The sequence below is a fragment of the Trachypithecus francoisi genome, unplaced genomic scaffold (assembly GCF_009764315.1).
Source record: "Trachypithecus francoisi isolate TF-2019V2 unplaced genomic scaffold, Tfra_2.0 Lachesis_group5, whole genome shotgun sequence".
NCBI classification, from domain to species: Eukaryota; Metazoa; Chordata; class Mammalia; order Primates; family Cercopithecidae; genus Trachypithecus; species Trachypithecus francoisi.
Genome location: NW_022681470.1, coordinates 5354863 through 5378391, shown reverse-complemented (window position 1 = coordinate 5378391; position 23529 = coordinate 5354863). Strand labels below are relative to the sequence as shown.

The following is a 23529-nucleotide window of genomic DNA, read 5'->3' as shown; positions in this document are numbered from 1 at the left end:
ATTGTTGATTTGAAAACCTAATTGATATTTTCACATTTAATTCCATTTTATTACAAAATTTAGGTAAGAAAATAGCACCAAAGGAACAAAACAGAAACTAAGGGTTCAGTTCTCTAACATTAGTCTAGTCTTTACGTTTTCCCGAGTGTCAGAACCACTGACTCAGTTTCAACAATTCCGTAGAAGTATGCATTATCTAAGAAAAAAAGGTGAGATAACATGATAAATGTACTTTAAGTCATACAGTTTGTAATTTTTCTATGTAAACTATCTCAGTCATAACACGTTTTTTTCACTGAAAGGCTGTATACTGGCAAAAATAATTGTACATTTTGGGTATACTGGAACATTAAAGGATGTATTAAAAACTATAGTTCTCGTGATATGCATACCCAACTAAATATACAATCTTTGCAAGATTATATATCATTACAACCACAATAGAAACCAACTATCGTACTTTACTGATTTAAAGTGCCAACACAACATTGTTTTAAATTAGCTATTTAAAAATTTGCCTTATTTATTATTATTTTTTGAGACAGACTCTCACTCTGTTGCCAGCCTGGAGTGCAGTGGTACGATCTCAGCTCACTGCAACCTCTGCCTCCTGGGTTCAAGCAATTCTCCTGCCTCAGCCTCCAGAGTAGCCGGGATTACAGGCATGCACCACCACGCTCGGCTAAATTTTGTATTTTTAGAAGAGATGGAGTTTTACCATGCTGAACAGGATGGTCTTGATCTCTTGACCTTGTGATATGCCCACCTTGGTCCCCCAAAGTGCTGGGATTACAGGCGTGAGCGTCTGTGCCCAGCCAAAAATTTGCCCTATTAAAAAATAGCACATTAGTTTTCAAAAGTTTTTACATGTAAAACTTTCCAGAGGATACACACATGAACCACTGGAATTAAGTTTCCTTTGACATTACTGGAAAGAAGCAACTGGCGGGCTATTTATGAAGTATACTAGCTTTAGAATCCTAAAACCAAAGCTGGTGACAGCAAGTCAAACCTCCTGTTACTTTAACATTGGCGAAGAGATCCTAACTGTAATGACTCAGCTTTTAAGAAATAATTTAGTCTAGTTTGCAAATGACCAGAAGTGTTAAAATGTAAAATGAGTTTAAGGAGAGACATTTAAGGGTCGTTCCAGAAAAGCTCATGATTTCCACATGATCTAGAAGAGTTTAGTAAGAAAAAAAAGTTTTGTAAGAGGAAAAAGGGCTAGCCAATTTTCCCAGCACCATTTATTAAATAGGGAATCCTTTCCCCATTTCTTGTTTTTGTCAGGTTTGTCAAAGATCAGATGGCTGTAGATGTGTGGAAAACAGTGTGGCGATTCCTCAAGGATTTAGAACTAGAAATACCATTTGACCCAGCCATCCCATTACTGGGTATATACCCAAAGGATTATAAATCATGCTGCTATAAAGATACATGCACACGTATGTTTACTGCGGCACTATTCACAATAGCAAAGACTTGGAATCAACCCAAATGTCCATCAGTGACAGACTGGATTAAGAAAATGTGGCTCATATACACCATGGAATACTATGCAGCCATAAAAAAGGATGAGTTTGTGTCCTTTGTAGGGACATGGATGCAGCTGGAAACCATCATTCTCAGCAAACTATCGCAAGAACAGAAAACCAAACACCGCATGTTCTCACTCATAGGTGGGAACTGAACAATGAGATGACTTGGGCACAGGAAGGGGAACATCACACACCCGGTCCTGTTGTGGGGTGGGGGGAAGGGGGAGGGATAGCATTAGGAGATATACCTAATGTAAATGATGAGTTAATGGGTGCAGCACACCAACATGGCACATATACATATGTAACAAACCTGCATGTTGTGCACATGTACACTAGAACTTAAAAAAAAAAAAGAGGAAAAAGGGGATATCAGCTGAAAGGTACTCAGGAAAGCTGGAAAAAGAAAATAGAAGGAAAAAAGTCTAAGGTCAATTATTCTAAGTGAAGTAACTCAAGAATGGAAAATCAAACACCACATGTTCTCACTTGTAAGTGGGAGTTAAGCTATGAGGATGCAAAGGTGTAAGAATGACAGGAATTAGCTTTTAATCCTTGTATAAATTATGAACTCGCTTAGAACATAGGCTCTGTGTTTCAGGTTTTTTTTGCCTCCCCAACAGTGGCAAATATGGTCAGCGATTCATAAAAAACATGATTTATAATAGGATGCACCAGGGAAACTCTGAATCTGAATAGAGATCATGGTAATGAGATACGGGAAGAAGAATGTAGAAGAAATTAGTGGTCCCTCTCCCTCCCAACTCCTTGCAATGGTATAAAAGCCAGTCAGCCAAATAATAAAGAGCCATATTATTTTTACAGAGTCAAGGATCCTGTATCGGGCCCCAAAACTTCAAAGGCAGGTATAAAGTAAAAATTCATAAGCATGTGGCTGAAAAGTTTTTTATTTCCATAGGTAAAAACAAATGTTGTTTCATTAAGGATTTGGTTTAGCTTGTATTTTTCCTTCTAAGTGATGAGCTCACTCATGCTCTCCCCTGCACCTCAAATAGAACAAGTATAGTGGTTTAAGGTTTACAAGGCATGGGAAGAAAAAAAAACAAACCCCGAGATATTAGCAAATTCACTTCATTTCATTTAAAATTCTCATTGCTTATACAATGCAGGAAAAGTACACTTGTAAGAGACCCCGTAATAGCACACAGAGGGGTAAAAAGTCAAGCTAGAAGTACACGAATGCAGGCACCAACTGGACCTATAAAACAGGACACATAAGGTTTTCACTTTGTGTATGAGCAAAAAGTTCTAGATGTTCTCTAACCAGTAAAGACCAACTGTGAATCCCCTGTCTAGAGGCAATCCAGATGGAAGGCTCAGTATCACTGGCTACGAAGCATGAACGCTTAGCAAGGTCAACTAGATATTTGGAAATTCTATCTCCAAATAAAAGACAGAATTCTTATTACTACACCGTCTACAAATAAAAATACAGTACTTTTTTTTGGTATATAAAAAAGTACCCCGATGAGGCTTTAATGTGATAAGGCTGTAATTTAAAAAAATGTACCTGCCTTGTAAATACTTATAACTACATTTTCCCCTGAAGGCTTTTCCTGGTTTTGGTCCATCATTCAAGATTATTTTTCTCAGCTGTTAAAAGCAATGAACATAACCACATTTATGTGATTCTGCCATTAACTGGATCTCTTCTTTCTTTTTTATTAGACAGCACCTAATTTTAATACAGCCTCTGGCTTGTGGTAAAGCCACATCTGATCTTCAGTTCTTCTTGACATGCCTTTCATACAGATGTGTCACCACTGTAAACAGCTCAAGCTGATCCTAAGAAATTCACCTAAGGTTTCCTAGAAATGTCATTCACATGAGTTCTGTATTTTAAACCATGACTTTGAAAATAAGCTATGTAAAAATCTTTGGAGTTTGACTTAAAAATTTTCAAATTGGAATCTTAAGCATTTAAACTATTCACGGCCTACTGATAATGAGCTAGATATCTTTTAAAAAACAAAAGAGGCCGGGCACAGTGGCTCACACCTGTAATCTCAGCACTTTGGGAGGCTGAGGCAGGTGGATCATTTGAGGTCAGGAGATCAAGACCAGTCTGGCCAACACAGTGAAACCCCATCTCCACTAAAAATACAAAAAAATTAGCCAGGCATGGTGGTATGCACCTGTAATCCCAGCTACTCCTGAGGCACGAGAATTGCTTGAACCTGGGAGGCGGAGGTTGCAGTGAGCTGAGATCGCGCCACTACACTCCAGCCTGGGTGACAGAGTGAGACTGTCTCAAAATAAAATAATTTAAAAAATTTATTTGGTATTTACAAAGCAATGGTTATGAATGATTTCATGATCTCACTGTACAATAAAGAATAAAAAGTTCAGTCAAGAGGCTTGAAGATTAATTTATGTATTGATTAACTCATATATTTGACTTACATACCAACTATAAGGAAGGTTCACAAAAAAGTTTCCTAATGAAAAGGAAAGGTTTTTCTCTTCCATTAGTGGAAACTGTCAGTTAATTTATAGATGTTAGTGGCATTGTGATTCAATAATAGAAGACCTTAACGAAAAAAATTTGGCAAACCCCATTCTTTATGCAACAAAAGTATGGAGAACTGGGACAGAGTTACTCTGAGCCACAAAAGGTTTAGGATGGGATAATAATGAGTTGAAATCGGAGGTTTCTTTTGGGCAGCAAGAGAAATTTAATGAGTGACCTGATTACAAAAGCAGAGTTCGAACGAAGTATATGGAGTCTACTTCTAGCCATCAAGAGACAGGGATTTAATTTTTTTTAAGGCACCTCAAATTATTGTCAATGAAATGTTTATCACTACAGATAAGTTACATTTGATAAAATGTAGAAAGACTCTAGTCTCGAAACTAGACTTATGAATGTGCTTCAAATAAGCAGAGAAAGTCGCAGATAAAGAGGTAATTAAGAGGATAACTTTGCAGGTTTTAGCAAATCCATGCTATCTCCACCAATGACAAAATCAGTAAGTTAAAAGAAGATGGTCTGATGTCATCTGACAGGAAAGTACTTATTCAATAAACAAGACCTGAGATCGCCAGAGTAGTTTTAGAAACTCGGGTAGAGACTATGAGGAAGGAATAATGAAGTTTTAGGAAATGTGGGAAACTACAGAGAAATTGAAGAATCACTGTCATCGGAACCTATGGGCAGGTGATTTATTTCCCTACTCTTGTTGTTTGGATCTGACTAGCCCAACAAAATAACAGGGCCTAGACTTTAGATATTATGAATCAATAAATTATGTCTTAAAACTGACTTAGCAGATATGCCTTATTCCTTGATTAAGGTAGTTTTTATTTCCATAATATTTTCTCCAAAACAAAAAACATTTTGGTATTATCAAAGCTCACCTCCACTCACAACTTCAAATGTAGTATATCCTTCAATTATATTGTAATTAAAGACTTGTTAGCTAAATTGCAATACACAGAAAAGCATTATATTACCTTATAGACAATAAGAAAACCCATACCATTTAATTCTGACAACTAAATTGGTTACTACCAACAAAATAAACAAAAAAAGCACAAAGCTTTCGATAATGTATTAAAATTACAAGTAATTTGGTTTCTTACTGTTAAGATTACCACTCATTCATAACTGTAACTGCAAATATTTTAGGCTTGAAAAACATAAACCATAGTTCTATTTTAAAATGTTTTCAAAGAATTTGATCAGTATTCTTTTTACTTGAATTTCACTAATAAAATTACGTGTAAAAGACTCAGTAATAATAAAAGCTTTTTGTCTTACAATGCCAAGTGAGTTTCATTTGGGGTCAACAAATGAGGGAATGGGACTGATAGGTGTTCTGTGATATATTTATTTTTTTTTATACAGAGTCTCACTCTGTCATCCTGGCTGGAGTGCAGTGGTGCGATCTCGGCTCACTGCAACCTCCGCTTCCCGAGTTTCAACAATTCTCCTGCCTCAGCCACCCGAGTAGCTAGGATTACAGGTGCACGCCATCACACCCGGCTAATTTTTGTATTTTTAGTAGAGATGGGGTTTCACCATGCTGCCCAGGCTGGTCTTGAACTCCTGACCTCAGGGGATCTGCCCGCCTTGGTCTCCCAAGTGCTGGGATTACAAACGTGAGCCACCGTGCCCAGCCGACACATCTATTTAACGATCACTTTAATATTAAAAAATAAGCCACTTACATACCACTGTTTTTACCAAGAGGTCAAAAACATTTGTAATAATTAAGTTTGGACTGAAAATTTGAACAAAGCATTGGCTGGGATTCTTAAGCACAAATAAGATAAGCCTAGCATTTTATACACTGTAGGAATGTAATGCTGATTCTGAAATTCCAATTATATCTGGATTTTCATAAATTTAAATATGTGAGATCTACAGAAAATTGAAAACTCCAAATAAAGTTCTAACTATAATCATAAACCACTGTTTTCTCTGTATCCCTCTTAAATATAACTAACATTTATTGGCTGCTGACTATATGTCAAGCACTAGGTTAAGTATTTGCATCAACTTGTCACCTCTCTCAGGTTGGCACCATTACGTCCATTTTACAGATGAGATCACAGAGCATCCAGGGTCACACAGACCTTGTGGTCGAGTTGGGTTTGAATCTCAGACCAAGAATATGGTCTGAGTCCACAGTCCATATTCTTCACCATTCAGCTACACTGCATCCCTGTCACTGAGGTTATCTCAGAGTTCAGCTGCATTTGCAGCTCCCTCACCATTCCCTGGTGATACCATCTATCCAAGTATTTACTCTTCGCGAATGACTCTACAACGATGAGTCTAGCTCTCACAGCTTCCTGTTTCACAGGCACGGTTCCACTGTCTGCTAGATTTTTTCACAGGGCTATCCTTTAGGCATCTTGGTGTCAGTATGACCAAAATACAACCTATCTTCTTTTTCCATACCTTCTGGGTTCCCTACTCTCACCAGTCTCCCATCTGATCAACCATGGAACCATTTTAAATTCTGCCTTACTATTCCAGCAATCATCAAAAGCTAGGCCTCTTGTGCCACACAGCCAAGTTGTGGATGCAAAGGAAAAGCTTTTGAAGTAACTTAAAAGTGCTACTCTAGTGAACACAGGAATGATATGAAAGCAAAACAGCCTAAATAGCCTAATGCTGATATGGACAAAGTCTGAGTGGTCTGGATAGAAGATCAAACCAGCCACAACATTCCCTTATGCCAAACTAATCCAGAGCAAAACCCAAACTCTCTTCAACTCTGTGAATGCTGACAGAGGTGAGGAAACTGCAAAAGAAAAGTTTGCAGAGGTCGGTTCATGAGGCTTGAGGAACGAAACCATCCCCTTAACATAAAAGTGCACAGAGAAGCAGCAAGTGCTGATACAGAAGCTGTAGCAAGTTATCCAGAAGATCTAGGTGGTTATAATAACAACTGGTTTTCAATGTTGATAAAACAGCCTTTTATTGGAAGAAGATGCCATCTAGGACTTTCATAGCCAGAGAGAAGACAACGCCCAGCTTCAAAGCTTCAAAGGACAGGCTGACTCTCTTGTTAGGGGTTAATGTAGCTGGTGACTTTATGTTGGAAGCCAATGCTCATTTTCCATTCCAAAAGTCATAGGGCCCTTAAGAATTATGCTAAATCTACTCTGCTTGTGCTCTACACATGGAACAATAAAGCCTGGATTACGGCATATTTACAGTGTGGTTCACTAAATATTTTAAGCCCACTGTTGAGACAAACTGCTCAGAAAAAAAAGATTACTTGCAAAATATTACTGCTCATGGACAATGTACCTGGTTACCTAAGAGCTCTGACTGAGATGTACAAGGGGATTAATGCTGTTTTCATGCCTGCTAATATCCATTCTGCAGCCCATGGATCAAGGAGTCATTTTGACTTTTTGTTGTTGTTGTTGAGATAGAGTCTCGCTCTGTCCCAGGCTGGAGTGCAGTGGCACAATCTCGGCTTACTGCAATCTCTGCCTCCCAGATTCAAACGATTCTCCTGCCTCAGCCTCCCGAGTAGCTGGGATTACAGGAGCATACCACTGTGCCCAGATAATTTTTTCTATTTCTAGTAGAGTTGGGGTTTCACTGTGTTAGCCAGGATGGTCTCGATCTTCTGACCTCGTGATCTGCCTGCCTCGGCCTCCCAAAGTGCTGGGATTACGGGTGTGAGCCACCGCGCCTGGCCCATTTTTGTCTTCTAAGCAGAAAATGTATCCCTTTATTTAAGAAATACATTTTGCAAGACTATAGCTGTCATAGGTAATGATTCCTCTAATATACCTGGACAAAGTAAACTGAAAATCTTTTGGAAAGGATTCACCATTCTACATGCCATTAAGGACATTTGTGATTCATAGAGGAGGCAAAAATATCAAGATTAACAGGAGTTTGGAAGAAACTGATTCCAACCCTCATGGATGACTTTCAGGGTTCAAGACTTCAGTGGAGGAAGTCACTGCAGATATGGTGGAAATAGCAAGAGCACTAGAAGGACTAGAGGTACAAGTGGAGCCTGAATATGGGACTGGATTGCTGCAATCTCATGAGAAAACATTAACAGATAAGAAGCTGCTTCTTCTGGATAGGAAAAGAAAGTGGTATCTTGCAATAGAATTTACTCCTGGTGAAGCTGTTGTGAGCACTATTGAGTTGACAACAAAGGATTCAGAATATTACATAAACTCAGTTGATAAGCCGGCAGCAGGGTCCGGGAGGACTGACTGCAGTTTCGAAAGAAGTTGTACTCTGGGTAAAATGCTATCAAGCAGCATTGCATTGCTCCAAGGAAATCTTTCATCAAAGGAAGAGTCAATCAATGTGGCAGACTTCACTGCTGTCTTATTTTAATTAAGAAATCACAGCCGGGCACAGTGGCTCACGCTTGTAATCCCAGCACTTGGGGAGGCCGAGGCGGGAGGATCATGAGGTCAGGAGATCAAGACCATCCTGGCTAACACGGTAAAATCTCATCTCTACTAAAAATACAAAAAATTAGCTGGGCGTGGTGGCGGACACCTGTAGTCCCAGCTACTCGGGAGGCTGAGGCAGGAGAATGGCGTGAACGCGGGAGGCAGAGCTTGCAGTGAGCCGAGATTGCGCCACTGCACTCCAGCCTGGGTGACAGAGCGAGACACTGTCTCAGAAGAAAAAACAAGAAATCGCCACAGTCACCCCAGCCTTCAGCAACCACCACTCTCAAATAAGTCAGCAGTCATCAGCAGGGATGTAAGACCCTATGCCAACAAAAAGCTGATGACTTACTAAAGGCTCAGATGATCACTAGTGTTTTTAGCACTAAAATATTTACTTGTTTAGGTATATATTTTTTAAGAAGCAGTGTTACTGCACACAGTATGGTGTGAACATAATTTTTATATGCACTAGGAAACAAAAAAAATTGTGTGACTTCCTTTATTGAGATATTTGCCTTACTACAGTGGTCTGAAACCAAACCTGCACTATCTTTGAGGTGTTACTGTAGATAATCATCCAGTATAATTTTTTGGTTAAATATATTTCATTTGGTCATCTGTAAAGCTGGTATTATAGCTCTATTTACCCTAATACTCATGAAAGTCTGCATCATATCTTATATTCCTATTAGATGGAAGTTAATATCTGTATTCATAACAGAGAAACTGAGGCAGGAGCTAACAAAGCACATGCATCAGGGATACCTGAAAGAAACTTTCCCTCATCAAACTGAAGACCAAATATGCCATATCTCGCTTACATACTTTATATTCTAAATGGAGCTTGCTTTTGTGCTTTAAATTTAAATGCAGGTAAACAGTTACTATGTACAGATTAACAAAGTGCTGATCAAGTGAAATAGTCCTAAATCCTAAACAGAAAGAGTATGCTAAAGCATAAAACATTTTTATAATAAATTAAAACTCACTATTATATTTTTCAAATAAAAGTGTCTTTACTACTCTTCAAATATTGCTCTTAGCACAGGAGTCTTTTAGGTGACAGTAGTAGTTCATGTAAATACAATTATTTCTCATATTCTACTTAGTGATTCACAGCCATTTGAAAATGAATTTTCTCACGCTAAGCAAACTTATCACTGCCCTATAGAAACATTACATATCAACATTTCCTTCCATATTTTGTATTTTTCCTTCTTCCTTCCACTACCCTCTTTTTTTCTCCATATAAAATAAAACAAAAAAACCCCACTTCTCTAGCTTTGAGATATATGTCTGGAAAGTATATGTTGAAAAATTAAAATCCCAAAGTCAAGTTTTATTAGCATAGTGCTACTGACAAACTAGAGGGATAAGGCATGAGCATCACTGGAGGTTAAATAGCCCGGCCTTGAAGTCCTGCCATAGATACTAAAAAGTACACATTGATAATAGTAACACTATGCACATAGCAAAATAGAACCAAGTGAAAATACAGTGTATAACCCTTATTCCCTCTTCTGTTTGCATTACAACTATGTTTTTATTTGAGGGTAGGGAAGTGTATTTGGCTCAGAAGAAGGGTTTTAGTCTTTCTAGTTTGGGGTAGAAGGAGCTCGAGAGAGGAGGCCTCCTGCCAGGAGGTATCTAGACATACAGGCACCACTGGATCTTGTACATGGACATCTTTTTCAAGGGAAGGGGAAAAATGATGAGACAAGAGTAAGACCTGTGGTTGCTAGCTGCGCCTGGAAGTACAAAAAATGTGTCAAGATGCTCTCACTACAAGCATTTTGTCAGCCCATAATGATCCATGGATGCCAAAGCACATATATGCCTTTCCTCTAACTAGAACAACTGGCTTAAAATGCTTCAGTAATTACTCTCCTAAAAAGCTAGTTGTATGTTAAAGCAAAAATGTTTTAAGCAGCACAATGAGATTAGAAAGGCATGTTTTCTCCAAGAATAAAAGCAATGACAAGTAAATAGTCTTTAAAAACAAAAAACTAAACATCAAACCAATGAGCCAGAAAAAACACAATTCACAGAAGTCAATGAAATAAAGAAAAAAAAGATGAACATTAAGATAGAGTAAAAGTTTGTTGTTTTTTAAAAGCATCTATGAAATATTATGTATAAAGTCTTTAATAATGTTCTCAAGTATACAACTTGAAGATTAAGGTCTTAAAGACAGAAGTAAGCTTAGTATGTACACAGTGAAAAGGTTTAGGTAACATATGGTATAGTGCAATAAAATTTAACATCTCACAAACTTTAAACAAAAAATCCTTATATTTTAAGTACTATAATATCTGCTTGAGTATATCTCTCTTCAAAGTTCAGCCATAGTAAGTTATTAATTATAAGTTATTAATTAAAAATCATCTGCAGCATAAATTTTATTTTTTGTACATAATCTAAATCTAAAAGTTACTATAAACATATTTATTTAATCTTCAAAATAATCATATTTTGTTTTACTTACTAAAGGGTTGAACTGACCATACTTAATGAGCTCATAAAAGTATGAGTGAAAATCTGCTTACCCTAATTCTCTCCAGAGAGCATTAGCCACATCTTTAACAGGTATACTATTATATCTTTGGAAGTTTAAAGGAAAATAATCCATACATTGCGTGCACAGTTCTTAATTATGTAGATCTGATACTGCCTCCCTTTCAAAGTTATACTTACTTATCACCATCTATAAAAGAAATTCTTAAAAAGGGAGGAGAGGAGAGAGAGAAAAGGTCAAAATAAATCAGTTCTACAATATGTTAGTGGTACAGGCATAGAAAAAAAAGGAAAAAAGTTGGATAGAGAGTAATACTACTGACTAAACAGAGTTCACAGCTATCTGTGGATTTCAGTTCTTAGACTATTAGTAAAAATGAAGTACAAGCTAAACTTTGTTACCAAGTTGTAATGTTCTTAGAAATTTTCAGTTCTTAAAGATCAGTTCTGAAAACCAACCTGGCTATCTCTTCTCGGTGAGCAGTCCAATCCCGGATGTAGTCTTCCTGCTCTTTAATCCGGTGCTTGAATGAAGAACTAGTAGGCATTGCTGATCCAGCGCTCTGCAAGCGAGTGGTTTTCAGGGCTGGAGAAGTACGTAGACGGGTATGTTTAGGGGAATTACGGTTTGATCCAAATTCATCTTCTGAGGTGGAAGCATAATCAGTAGGAAAGCGCCTCCATCTTGAATTTACTAAATTAGTTTAATTATTAAAAAAAGAATTATTATATTATCATTTAAAGGAGGTAAAAGTCATGACTTCAAAACACCATGAAAGCGCACACACAGCACAATTTTCAATAACTGACGTACACATACCTCACAAAAACCATAAGTCTACTACTCCTTAGAGATAGAAACATTACACTTTGGTGAATTAAAAACAATGAAGAATCAAAAACATCGACAGACCATGTTTTCCATAGTGTGGTGAATAAACATTCAGATGAAAAATTCCACTAATGACACACAACTAAGCAAGCTCTATCCATCGATGTGTAACTGGAGCACTTTTCAATTGCAAATATTTCTTATTTGAGTGAAAATATGAATTTTTCAAAAAAAAAAGAGACAGTAACAACATCAATGACAACAAAAATAAAAACAAGGGAAAAGATTTCCTCATGCCACATGGACTTTCAACATGGAGATGGTAAAAACTCTCTTTTCCCAACACACAGATGTGCATAATTCCGGCTGTGGAAATTATGCCTTTATGGCAGAAAAAAAAAACATTACCTCTGTCATTCAACATCCTGTTACGCTATGGTTGGAAAAAATCTTTTTACATGGTAAAAAAACACAACAAAGCATCTTCAGTACAACTCTCTGCTGCTTTGACACTGAAAGCATATGGTGAAAATAGACAATGGCATAAAATCTACAAAAAGCAAAACTCTACAAGCTTTTGTCACAACCATTGACATTGAAGGCACAGGAGATACTGTGAAGAGTCACATTAAAGAAAGTGGCAATCACTTTCTTATTTACAGTTAGTAAAGACATTAAAAAAATGGTACTGCTGAAACATTTAAAAAATCAGAAGACAAAGCAGACACTTTACTACTGTTAATATGAGAATCAAACATACAAATAATTTGTGAAGCATAAATAGAGGTAAAAAAGAGAAATAAAGACTAATTCCTGGTAAACTTCACAAGGGCAGGAACCATGTCTGTTTAATCCAATACTGTATATCTAGCACTTAGCTGAATGTTGGCTAGCAAATTTTTCACAAATATTTTGGAAAAAATGTAAGAATTCCTGGATATAAACACTTACTTTTCCGAAACCTAGTGAAAAGCATTAAATGTTATCGGTGTTTTAAAGTAATAAAACCTTAGCATCTTTTTCCTTTTCAATAGAAACTGATCCTAAGCTGCATAGAATCCAGAAGTTCCTCCACTCGAATTTTATGCCTTTTACGTCTTTTCCTCCAAAAAGTACATTTTTACCTGGGGATCTCTAAGGCTGAGCTTGCTCTCAGATAAAACTGGCATACATTGCCACTAGAACTGGCTTAAGAAACAGAGAACTCTATAATGAGGAATATGCCATAAATTAGAGCCTATCGATTTGTCCTTATTCACACCCCTATTTGGAGATCCTGATGTTTGGAACTAGATTCCTTCATAGATACTAGAGAACGAACATATGCAGAAAGTCCATGGCTCGCTGTAAAAGTGTATGCAAATGCATATACTAGGTAATTAGTCATAGTTTTTTTGAGGAGCTTAAATATAATTTCTGATTTTAACACTGTAAGATAATTTATTAACATAGATAATATTTTTACCATGGTGATAATGTACTCATTTCTAGATATAAAAACTTCCATGAGTTGAAGTGATCCTGAGACTTGAAACCAATTTTAGGAAAAGTTTAGGAACGAGAGTAAAGAGGTTTAGAAAAAAATTAGAAATATGGCAGGCAAAATCAGAAATACTGTAAACAAATTTGTACTTTTCAAAAAAGCATTTCATTAAATGCTAAATGTGTGTTTATTTTGCTATCTTACAATAGTGTTCATAAGGAAGAGAAAAATCAATTGCCACATCAAATTTCCTGATTTTTGATTAGGCAACTGTGGTCACCATACATATAATTGGAAACTAGAGAGAAAAGAAAAGCAATTAACAAAGAGCTTTAATAAACTGGAGAACATATGAAAACATAAGTATGATAAAACTAAGACAGTTAATTTCGAGGTAACTTAGAAAGAATGGCATCGATGGCTGACTACATGAAAGCAGAATGAGAGACTGAGTGCTAAGTACTGTTAATATATGCTAAATGTCAGGTAACCACATATAAGTAGAGCCATGCTAGAATTAACTTTAAATAGTCTGAGCTTAGGATCAAAAAGCAATTACATTTTGAGGAAAAAAGTAAGAGAAAAACTTCCTTTTCACAAACTTTCCATCTCTTTTCATAGGCTGGTCTACCTAGAAGTCAGTAAGAATAGTAAAGCTACTAATAATATCTTTTAAAACCAATCAGAGGCCGGGTGCGGGGGCTCACGCCTGTAATCCCAGCACTTTGGGACACTGAGGTGGGCGGATCACAAGGGCAGGAGGTTGAGACCCTCCTGGCCAACATGGCGAAACCCCATCTCTACTAAAAATACAAAAATTAGCCAGGCGTGGTGGTGCATGCCTGTAATCCCAGCTACACGGGAGGCTAAGGCAGGAGAATCACATGAACCCAGGAGTCAGAGGTTGCAGTAAGCTGAGATTGCACCACTGCACTCTGGCCTGGTGACAGAGCCAGACTCCGTCTCAAACACAAAAAGAAAAGCAATCAAAAGAATACAGCATATTTTAAAAAGTAAAAGGTAACATCTTTAGGTACGTTCTTTTAAAACTGAGGAGGAGGCCGGGCGCGGTGGTTCACGCCTGTAATCCCAGCACTTTGGGAGGCCAAGACGGGCGGATCACGAGGTCAGGAGGTCAAGACCATCCTGGCTAACACGATGAAACCCCGTCTCTACTAAAAAATACAACAATCTAGCCGGGCGAGGTGGCGGGCGCCTGTAGTCGCAGCTACTCAGGAGGCTGAGGCAGGAGAATGGCGTGAACCCGGGAGGCGGAGCTTGCAGTGAGCTGAGATCTGGCCACCGCACTCCAGCCTGGGCGACAGAGCGAGACTCCGTTTCAAAAAAAAAAAAAAAAAGGAATACAGCATATTTTAAAAAGTAAAAGGTAACATCTTTAGGTACGTTCTTTTAAAACTGAGGAGGAAACTGGATAAAATAATCAGCATATAGCATAGAAATAAAAATGTGATTAAAAATTATTAAGTAATTAAGAGCCCTCGTTGCCAGTGGAAAACACATCACACGCGGTGTGCTATGAAGAAAAGCTCCAGTTACCTCTGGACACACTGAGTCTGTGTAACAACCAACAGCAGAGCAGAGACTGAGTGAAATGATGGCTACTGGCGGAGAAGGAACTGGGAAAGGGAGTTCAATGCTAGGCCTTTTAACCTGTTATTTCTCAAAGAATTGATTTCAAAACTTTTTCTTTCTTAACATTTGCTTCCAAACTATAGCAGCTACCCAACTTTTTTTTCCCCTAAATTCCCTACCACCCGCTAATTAACACCAAAGAAACTTCAAGTTAAAATATTTTACATTTTCCCCCATCTACTTATTTCATAGAATTTTAGAATAGAATGACCTTTGACATGAGTCTAAATTATTCCATTTACAGAGAAGAAACAGGCCCAGAGAGGTCTTACCTTGCTAAAATCAAAGTATAAGCCAGGTCTATGGACTCCCAGACTTCAAAACTAATTCTCTGAGATTCCAAGTGTTGTATACATTCTACACTTTTGTTTCCAGTAAGTTTTTTTTTTTGAGATGGAGTGTCCCTCTGTCACCTGGGCTGGAGGGCAATGGCGCCATCTCGGCTCACTGCAACCTCCGCCTCCCAGGTTAAAGCGATTCTCCTGCCCTCAGCCTCCAGAGTAGCTGGAATTATAGGCACCTGCCACCATGTCTGGCGAATTTTTGTATTGTTAGTAGAGAGGGGGTTTCACCATGTTGGCCAGGCTGAGCTCGAACTCCTGACCTCAGGTAAACCACCTGCCTCCGCCTCCCAAAGTCCTAGGATTATAGGCATGAGCTGCCGTGCCCAGCCAAGTTGTTTTAAAAAGACATCCTAAATTTCTCATGTAATGATAGTTTTTCTGATTTCTACCTGTGTTGAAGAAAAACGTTCTTTCTTTCTCTTGAATTTTATTCAGCTTAAGTAACAATTTATAAAAATAAATTAGATTTTCTTAATATATTATTAGGCTCATTTGATGGGTTGATATTACTAAGGCATTTAAAGGTGTTTGAAATACCAATCTCTAAGAGACTTATTGGTTAGTAAAGGCCTAGACAGCATATACATTAAAATGAAAGTTCCAAGATAGGCTTGATTAAGCTTGTAGCTAGAGCTACAGCATTCATTACAAAATTTAGTTTTTAATTATAAAATAGGCAACATTCCCTCTTGTGTTGTAGTACCAAACTACTATATTCACTACAAAAACATACTATCATTTATGATGTCTAGAGAATTAAAAAGGAAAAAAAAGTTGTTAGTATCGTATTTCTGTGAATGTTCCAATTTCTTTGTTGGCATTAAAACGTGCAACTATAGATTTTGCGAACACTTCAGAAAACACACATTGCATCTTCATACTATATCAGAATATTTTAGTGGAAAATTACCACAAACATGTTTTGCATGTATATTTATGAGCACGCAGCAATAAGATCAGTTGGGGAGAAAAACTGCTGACAATGCTCTGTTTTGTCCTTTGATCTGAAGAAAGAGTTAATTCAAGCCATGCATGTCCAACATTTAATTTCTACTGCCTATAAATTGTGAAGATTAGAATTGAAAAGGGACAGCAAACAGTCTAAAAAAATTTTAAGGATATTAACATAATGTTTTTATTTTCTAAAATGTGCACTTAAAACATAATGAAAACCAAGTGCTTTATTTTGATAATTCAAGGTCTTTAAATTTAAATATATCTTGCCAAAATAAATCTGGATATCTCAGTTACAACTTGATATCAAGAATCACTGAAGGAGGCCGGGCGCCTGTTAATCCCAGCACTTTGGGAGGCTGAGACAGGAGGACAGACCAGGCTAACTAATATGGTGAAACCTCGTCTCTACTAAAAATACAAAAAATTAGCCGGGCGTGGTGGCACACGCCTGTAATCCCAGCTACTTGGGAGGTTGAGGCAGGAGAATTACTTGAATCCGGGAGGCAGAGGTTGCAGTGAGCCGAGATCATGCCATTACACTCCAGCCTGGGCAGCAAGAGCAAGACTCTGTCTCAAACAAACAAACAAAAAATCATTGAAGGAATGTTTTGGGGAAAAAAAAAAACTAGTTAAACTCCTAGAAGCAAATTGCAAATTATATCAGAGAAACATACAGAACTCTTCTCTTAATGCTAAATCTGAGATTTCCAATCTTCTATTTTTATCACACACGTTTCTTTAAAAAAACTTTTTTTTTTTTTTTTTTTTTTAATGGAGACAGGGTCTCACTTGTCCCAGGCTGGAATGCAGTAGTGTCATCACAGCTCACTGCAGCCTTCAACTCCTGGGCTCAAGTAATCCTCCAACTTTGCCCTCCCCTAAAATACTGGGATTACAGGCAGGAAACACTGTGCTGGCCTAAAACTATTTTAAAGACATCGTCTAAAATACGGAATTGGAAACATTACAGAATTATTTTTACATATCCAACTGGGACAATATCACAGGTGCTAGGTTCAGATTATTTCCAAAGTCTTTAAAGTTTATACCGTGCACAGCAACACTGATCAGTATGATTTAACATTCTTTTAAGTCATGTTTCAAAAGATAAAATTTTTCTTTTTTTTTCCATTCAAAATAGTATAATTATCTTAAACAGAAATGTTATAATATCAAAGGTACCTAAATTAGCAAAATCAAACAGGTATGTTTGTTTGTTTGTTTGATGACCTTCTCCACACAGCTATTATAGTATGTTCACACTGAATGACAGATCCTGGCTACTGTCCTAGATAAGATGTAAAACTATAAATGGGTACCTTGAGAGAATCTGAATATACAATCCCAGATTACAATGTGGCTTTATGCTCATAAGGTGGAATAGAGAATATAAACTGGGTAAAACATCAGAATTGCAAAGATTTTAGTAAACAATACCAAAACCTTTATATTGTATATTGACCTTGCATATACTCCTGATAATAATCCAGTAGATTCCAGCTGTCTTCTGGAAGCTTGCATACAAGTAAACACTCAAACTATTTCTTAGAGCTAGAATAAATATGGCAGAACAACAACAGGCTGGGGGTTAAAAGCCTTTGATTCTCATTCCGCCCCTGCCACAGCCATGTGCCCAGAGCAGGTTATCTCCTCTCTTGGCCTCAGTCCCCTTAAGGGAATAACCCTTCTAACTCTTAAATTCCATGATTCTTATTATTTAATATACTGCTAGTAAGTATGAAAAGACCAAAATCATATACTTCAGTTTGTCCTAGGGAATTTCATGTACAATTCAAGGTTCTTTTGGACATAGAAAACTCAGTATTTATCAAGTTCTGTATTCAAAGAAGCAGAAAATGAAATGTAGCTTTATATATAGCATCTTACAGTTGTTTCTTAGACTTGCTGAAGTCATCATATTTAGCTTGGCTCTCAAGCCTTATCCTAAATATCAAGGAATAAAACCACATCATGTGTTAAGAGGTACTCCAAGCTACCTGGTAACATAGAAATTACGTTAAGACAGGAAAATACACACATATCTTAATGGAGATGAGGTGATAAAACACGGAGTATAGCAGAAGAAATTTCTTCAGGAAATGCAGCAGAGATGAAATGTGAATTGAAGAAGTAGAACCATAAGCAACAACAGAATAAAAAAAAAACAAAATAGTTTTAAAATATTTGGCAATAAATTTATGAACCACCAACTAAAGCTTCAAGTGTGGAAATGAGGACTGGGGTCATAAGGAAAATGATCTCTAATTTTTTTTTGGAATCATGATTATATGTTATCCGGCTTCAGCCTACATCTATTTCTACCATAGACAGTGACGATCATTACCAAACCCACTGACCAGCAAAGAGAGAAAGCTGAATGGAGTGGAGGAAAGCAGCAGTGAAAAGAGGAAGAAAAGTGAAAAAAGTATCATATGCAAAGTACCGTTCCTTTAGGGTCTTGTAGGATATAGTGTGGTAGATGTAAACCAATCAAAAATAAAAAGATGAAATTTCATATCAATTTCCCCTCCACTTTTAACTCAAGACTTAGGGCTCACTGAGATGTCTGCCTACTGAAAATAATCACACATGTGCAAGCCTGTTATAACAGCTGGCCTCCCACACTGGCCTTTGCAGGCACGCCCACATAGGAGGCTCATTATGAAGTAATGAGAACACGCTTACAGGATACAAACAAATATCCACCTCATGACTCTTTGGTCACACATGTCTCTCAAAGGCTTCAGCTCTGAACACAAAGTACGTAAGCAAACAAATATAACAACATCAGTTAAATTCTGGTGGAGAGTAAGTAGTTTTTGTAGTTATTATATTCAATTATACCTAATTACTAGAGTTAAACGATATAACAGCACTTTGTGAGATAATGCTCATAACCAGTTAAATTTCTACAGCCCAGTTTGGCCAATATATGCTGAGTGATTCCCCATGAATCCATCTTCTTCCACGGAAATAAATGAAGGGTTAGTTTTCACCTGCTCCAACTATAAACAGATTTAACTTTAAAAAGTATAGGTAAAGTATGTGAGACACTTCAAAATAGGTAGGGAAAAAAAAGAACAAAACATTGATTATTTAACTCTGAAAGGAGTAATAAAGCATATGCTGCTTTTCTTCAAGTTCTTAAGGGCTTTGAATTATGGGAGGATATTTGAAGGTTAAATACACGCTTTTAGAAGCACAATGTTAATTCCTATACTTTAAACCAGATAATGCCAGATAATCTAATTTTGACACACACACATCCAAATATACCACCAACTAGAAAATTAAAACTCCTAAATCAGCTCAATGAATTCCTAATTTTGAAATCACTATTTTGCCCCGGGACTTTAATTGGAAGTATATATAACTTCTGACTTTTCCATTTACTATGCTAGATAAAACTATTTTATAGAACCTCCCCTGCCACCTCATATATCATTAACTTTTGTTTTGAATGAGTATCTTGGGAAGACAACTAGACAATTTTTTTTTTAAAAAAAAGGAACCCCAAAATATACAACATGCTAATGCTATTAGAAATCTGGATCCAATTTACCTGAAGCAGAGCCATGAGCTGAGGTCATACTTTTGACCTTGGAGTCTGAGAGTCGAGAGATACTGTTAGCTCTAATTCTAGGAGAAAATTTATCTGATGGTACTAATCTGGCTCCACTTCTAATGATGGCTTCTGCGGTCCTCGAAGAGGCACTACTTCTAGAAATTGTTGCTTCAGAGTCACTACGAGCTGACAGTGAGCCAAGTCGTGTTCTACGAGGCTGAGCCAATAAATCAATCCGAGAGATGTTACGCCTTCCTGTGGGAGGTTTTGATGTAGAACTTGTTGTGGATACTTCAGAAGCAACAGATGCTTTGTCAGCATCGGCAAGTTCACTGTCTGAAGCTTCACCAAGTCGTGCTCTGCGCAAGAGGGAAGTCCTGGTAGGTCGTGGCCTTGGAAGGGTGGTCGATTTACTAGACGAACCAGATACTACCGGAGAAGTCTTAGATTTCGTTACTTTACTTCCTTCCAGTTTGGAATGTGCATGCTCATCAGCTGAGGTAAGTGGAGTCCGTCCATGAGGTTTACAAGAGTAAGTTTCTTGATCAGATGACATAATATCAGAGATGGCAGAATGAGGTACACTAGAGGTTTGATCATCATCAGTTAAGTCTACCGAAGGCTGTCTTATTCTCCCACTGGATTGAACAAATTTACGACCATCTGCTCTTGAACTCACATCTGTGGAACGACTTTTTGTTTTCTTTTCCATTTTTTCCCTAGTACCTGAAGATGATGATTTTGTAACATCTTTGGAAGGAGAACCTGTGGAACACCTATCTTTATATAGGCTAGTGAAACTCTTTCGCTTTTGGGTTGATTTTCTTTCAGTTTCTCCAGTAACCAGACTGATTGTACTAGCTGTATCTACATCAGATTCTGGTGAAATAGAATTGTCTCTGTTATAACTGGGAGTATCTGGTCCTTCATCAGTTTTATTATCTTCACGTAGTTTAGCTTCTAGAAAAGCCATGACTGCTTCTGTGTCTTTTAGAATAAGGGTTGTGTCCATACTAGAATCAGGATCTAAAGACTCACTTCTTTCTCGTATTCTACTTGCAGATGTTAATGCTAAAGAAGAAGGAGTAGAGGAAGTCTGTTTATTTATATGGGGAATAAGTTCTATGGGTATGTTTGGGCTGGGTTTTTCTATAGTGAAGCTCCCTTGTCGCACTAATGACTTGGAGGATTCCTTCTTGTCTCCTCCCTTTGGAGTCTGACTTTTCAGAATTTCCTCAGCTTTTCTTCTCTTGCTCTCACTTTGTGCCACTCTGTCTCCTTTGCTTGTAGAATGTCCCGAATTTTTTTCTGAAGGTTGTGATTCTTGTTTAAAAGGTTCCTCCCTACATTTATCTGTCTGACCTGAAACATTTTTGGAAGACAATTTAGTAGGTGTCCACTGAGCCTCCTCCCTTTGTTCTTGTTGTTGAAGTTTTGCTAATGTTTGCTTTACCAAAGAAGTTTCCTTATCAGTTTCATTTTTCTCCTTTCCAGGAGCAGAGCTGCCTAAGTGAAGTAGGGTTTTATTATCTCCACCAGTTTTGAGAGTCTCTCCATTTACTGCCCTGTTCATTTTACTCGAGGGTCTGTCGGCATCTTGTTTATCTTTCTGGTATACCTGTGTAGGTGCTTCTTTCTCCTGAAGTTCTGTGTCTTGTTTTTCTCCTATCTCTGACCTCTGTGTTATAACCTTTGCTCTGTGGCTCTCAAGAGACTTTTCTTCATTTGGAAGCTGGGGAAGAGTTCGTCTCCTTCTCTCTCCCTGGCTAGCCAAGGAAGTTGCAGAGCCAGTACTTCTCACTGTCATGCCAGACTCACTGATCTCTGTCTCTATAAAATAAAAACCACAAAGAGGGAATTGATTAAGACAAAAATAAATAAATAAATAAATACATAAATAAATAAATAAAAGGAGCACCCTACAGTTGTCTGTCAGTATCCACGAAGACTGGTTCCAGACCCTTTCTTCCGCCAGGATACCAAATTCCAAGGATGCTTAAGCACCTTACATAAAGTGATGTAGTATTTGTATATAACCTACTCACACCCTCCCATATACTTTAAATCATGTCTAGATTACTTCTAATACCTACTACAATGTAAAAGCTATGTAAATAGTTGTTAATACTGTATTGCTTAGTGAATAAGTACAAAAAATAAAGTCTATACACGTTCAGTGGGGATGCGATCATTTCTTTTTCCCTCTCAAATATTTTCAGTCCTCAGGTGAATTCACAGATGCAAAACTCACTAATACAAAACCTATGGGTGCAGAGGGCCAGCTATATTACATTCCATTTTGAGATATAATTAAAAATGACTTAGCCTAAAAAACAAGTGAGCCAGCATTGTGACTAAGTAGTTTAAAAAGTAAGTACAATTTCAAGCTGCACAAATAAGCAATTCCTAGAGGAGTCAGGAAGGCCAATTGTATGAGATGAAAATTAGAGTCATCTGATCATTTTTCTCCTTTCATATATTTAATTTTCTATTTATTAATTGACAAAAATTATATATCTTTGTGGTGTATAACATGATGTTTGGATACACGTATACCATTATGGAATGGCTAAGTCAGGCTAATTAACATATCTACTACCTCACAGACTTCTCCTTTTTGTGGTGAGAACATTTAAGATCTACTTTCAGCTATTTCAAATATACAATGCATTGTTACTAACTACAGTCATAATGGTGTATAAGGGTCATCTGATCTTAAACCTAAATATATTGCTCTTCTTTCCTCTGAATGTGTTTTATAGAAGGAAAGTTCACTGTGTTCGTTCTCGCTTTTGTAACCTTCCATCCTTCAGGTTTGCTCAAAAGCCAGAATCTAACTATTGTAGATTTATACAGAGAATGTCAAATAAACATTGTTTATTTTCTATATTTTCAACTACACAGTACAGAAGAACAAAATATACAGTTTTTAAAAAGTATTATCGACTTCAAAGAATGACACTTTTGGATTTCCTAAGTAAAATGAAAAACACAGAGCTTTAACAACATTTCAAAAAAATCTATAGCTCATTAAAAGAATTTTAAAAATTATAAGTATGAAATAGCAGAATTTTCATAATCAGGACATAGCAAAATTTTATAAATTGAGGAAGTTTTAAATTATAGTCTTCTGGTTATTAATGCCACATATGGAAATACAAAATCCCTTTCTTTTTTTTTCAAGTAGAAGCCGATGAGAAAATATATATTTTGATTTTTCCACGAGAGAATTTGAGACTATTTAAGGATTTTCCTGACTGTTAAAAATGGAATGTATTTCTGAGAAAAGGGAGACATCTCTTCAGGGAAATATAAATTAACAAATAAAGCTTCCTAATCCTTTAGGGATAAATGGAGAAAAGATACTAGATACAGCTTCTGTGGGTCCTTTTTTTCTCTTTATAATCCTAAAAGTTCAGCATTTAAATATCGTATCAATATAATGGTTACGATGGAGGAAAATCCTTACTGAACTGATAGATTTAACTTTAATTTAGTCATTAATCATGTTATATCTTGTTTTGTTTTTTCTTTCATATGTCTTATCTCCTTAGTACTAACTGAAGCATCTAGAATGTAATGGCTACTTTACCCTTTTGTATTTTTCTAGTATTTCTCATACTGCCCCCTCCTCATATACATTCAATACGTTTAACAAAAACATTTTATGATTTAAGTGGATTTATCAAGCTTATGTAAATAAGTTCATTTAATATGATGAATAGAAATGA

The 23529-nt window shown here is 37.0% G+C and overlaps 1 protein-coding gene across 10 annotated transcripts in view; it reads right to left on the bottom strand.

Annotated features, from left to right (window-relative positions):
* CEP170 (centrosomal protein 170) overlaps nucleotides 1–23529 on the bottom strand; it is a 136974-nt gene that overhangs the window by 20995 nt on the left and 92450 nt on the right. For 6 of the 10 annotated variants that reach the window (XM_033199691.1, XM_033199690.1, XM_033199685.1 and 3 more), the window contains 2 exons: nucleotides 19796–21628; nucleotides 11424–11658 (listed from right to left, as the gene is read on the bottom strand). In XM_033199691.1, the coding sequence (XP_033055582.1) occupies nucleotides 11424–11658; nucleotides 19796–21628 (2068 nt within the window). The remainder of the gene's footprint in view (nucleotides 1–11423; nucleotides 11659–19795; nucleotides 21629–23529) is intronic. The other 4 variants (XM_033199693.1, XM_033199687.1, XM_033199688.1 and 1 more) reach the window with 1 other exon arrangement.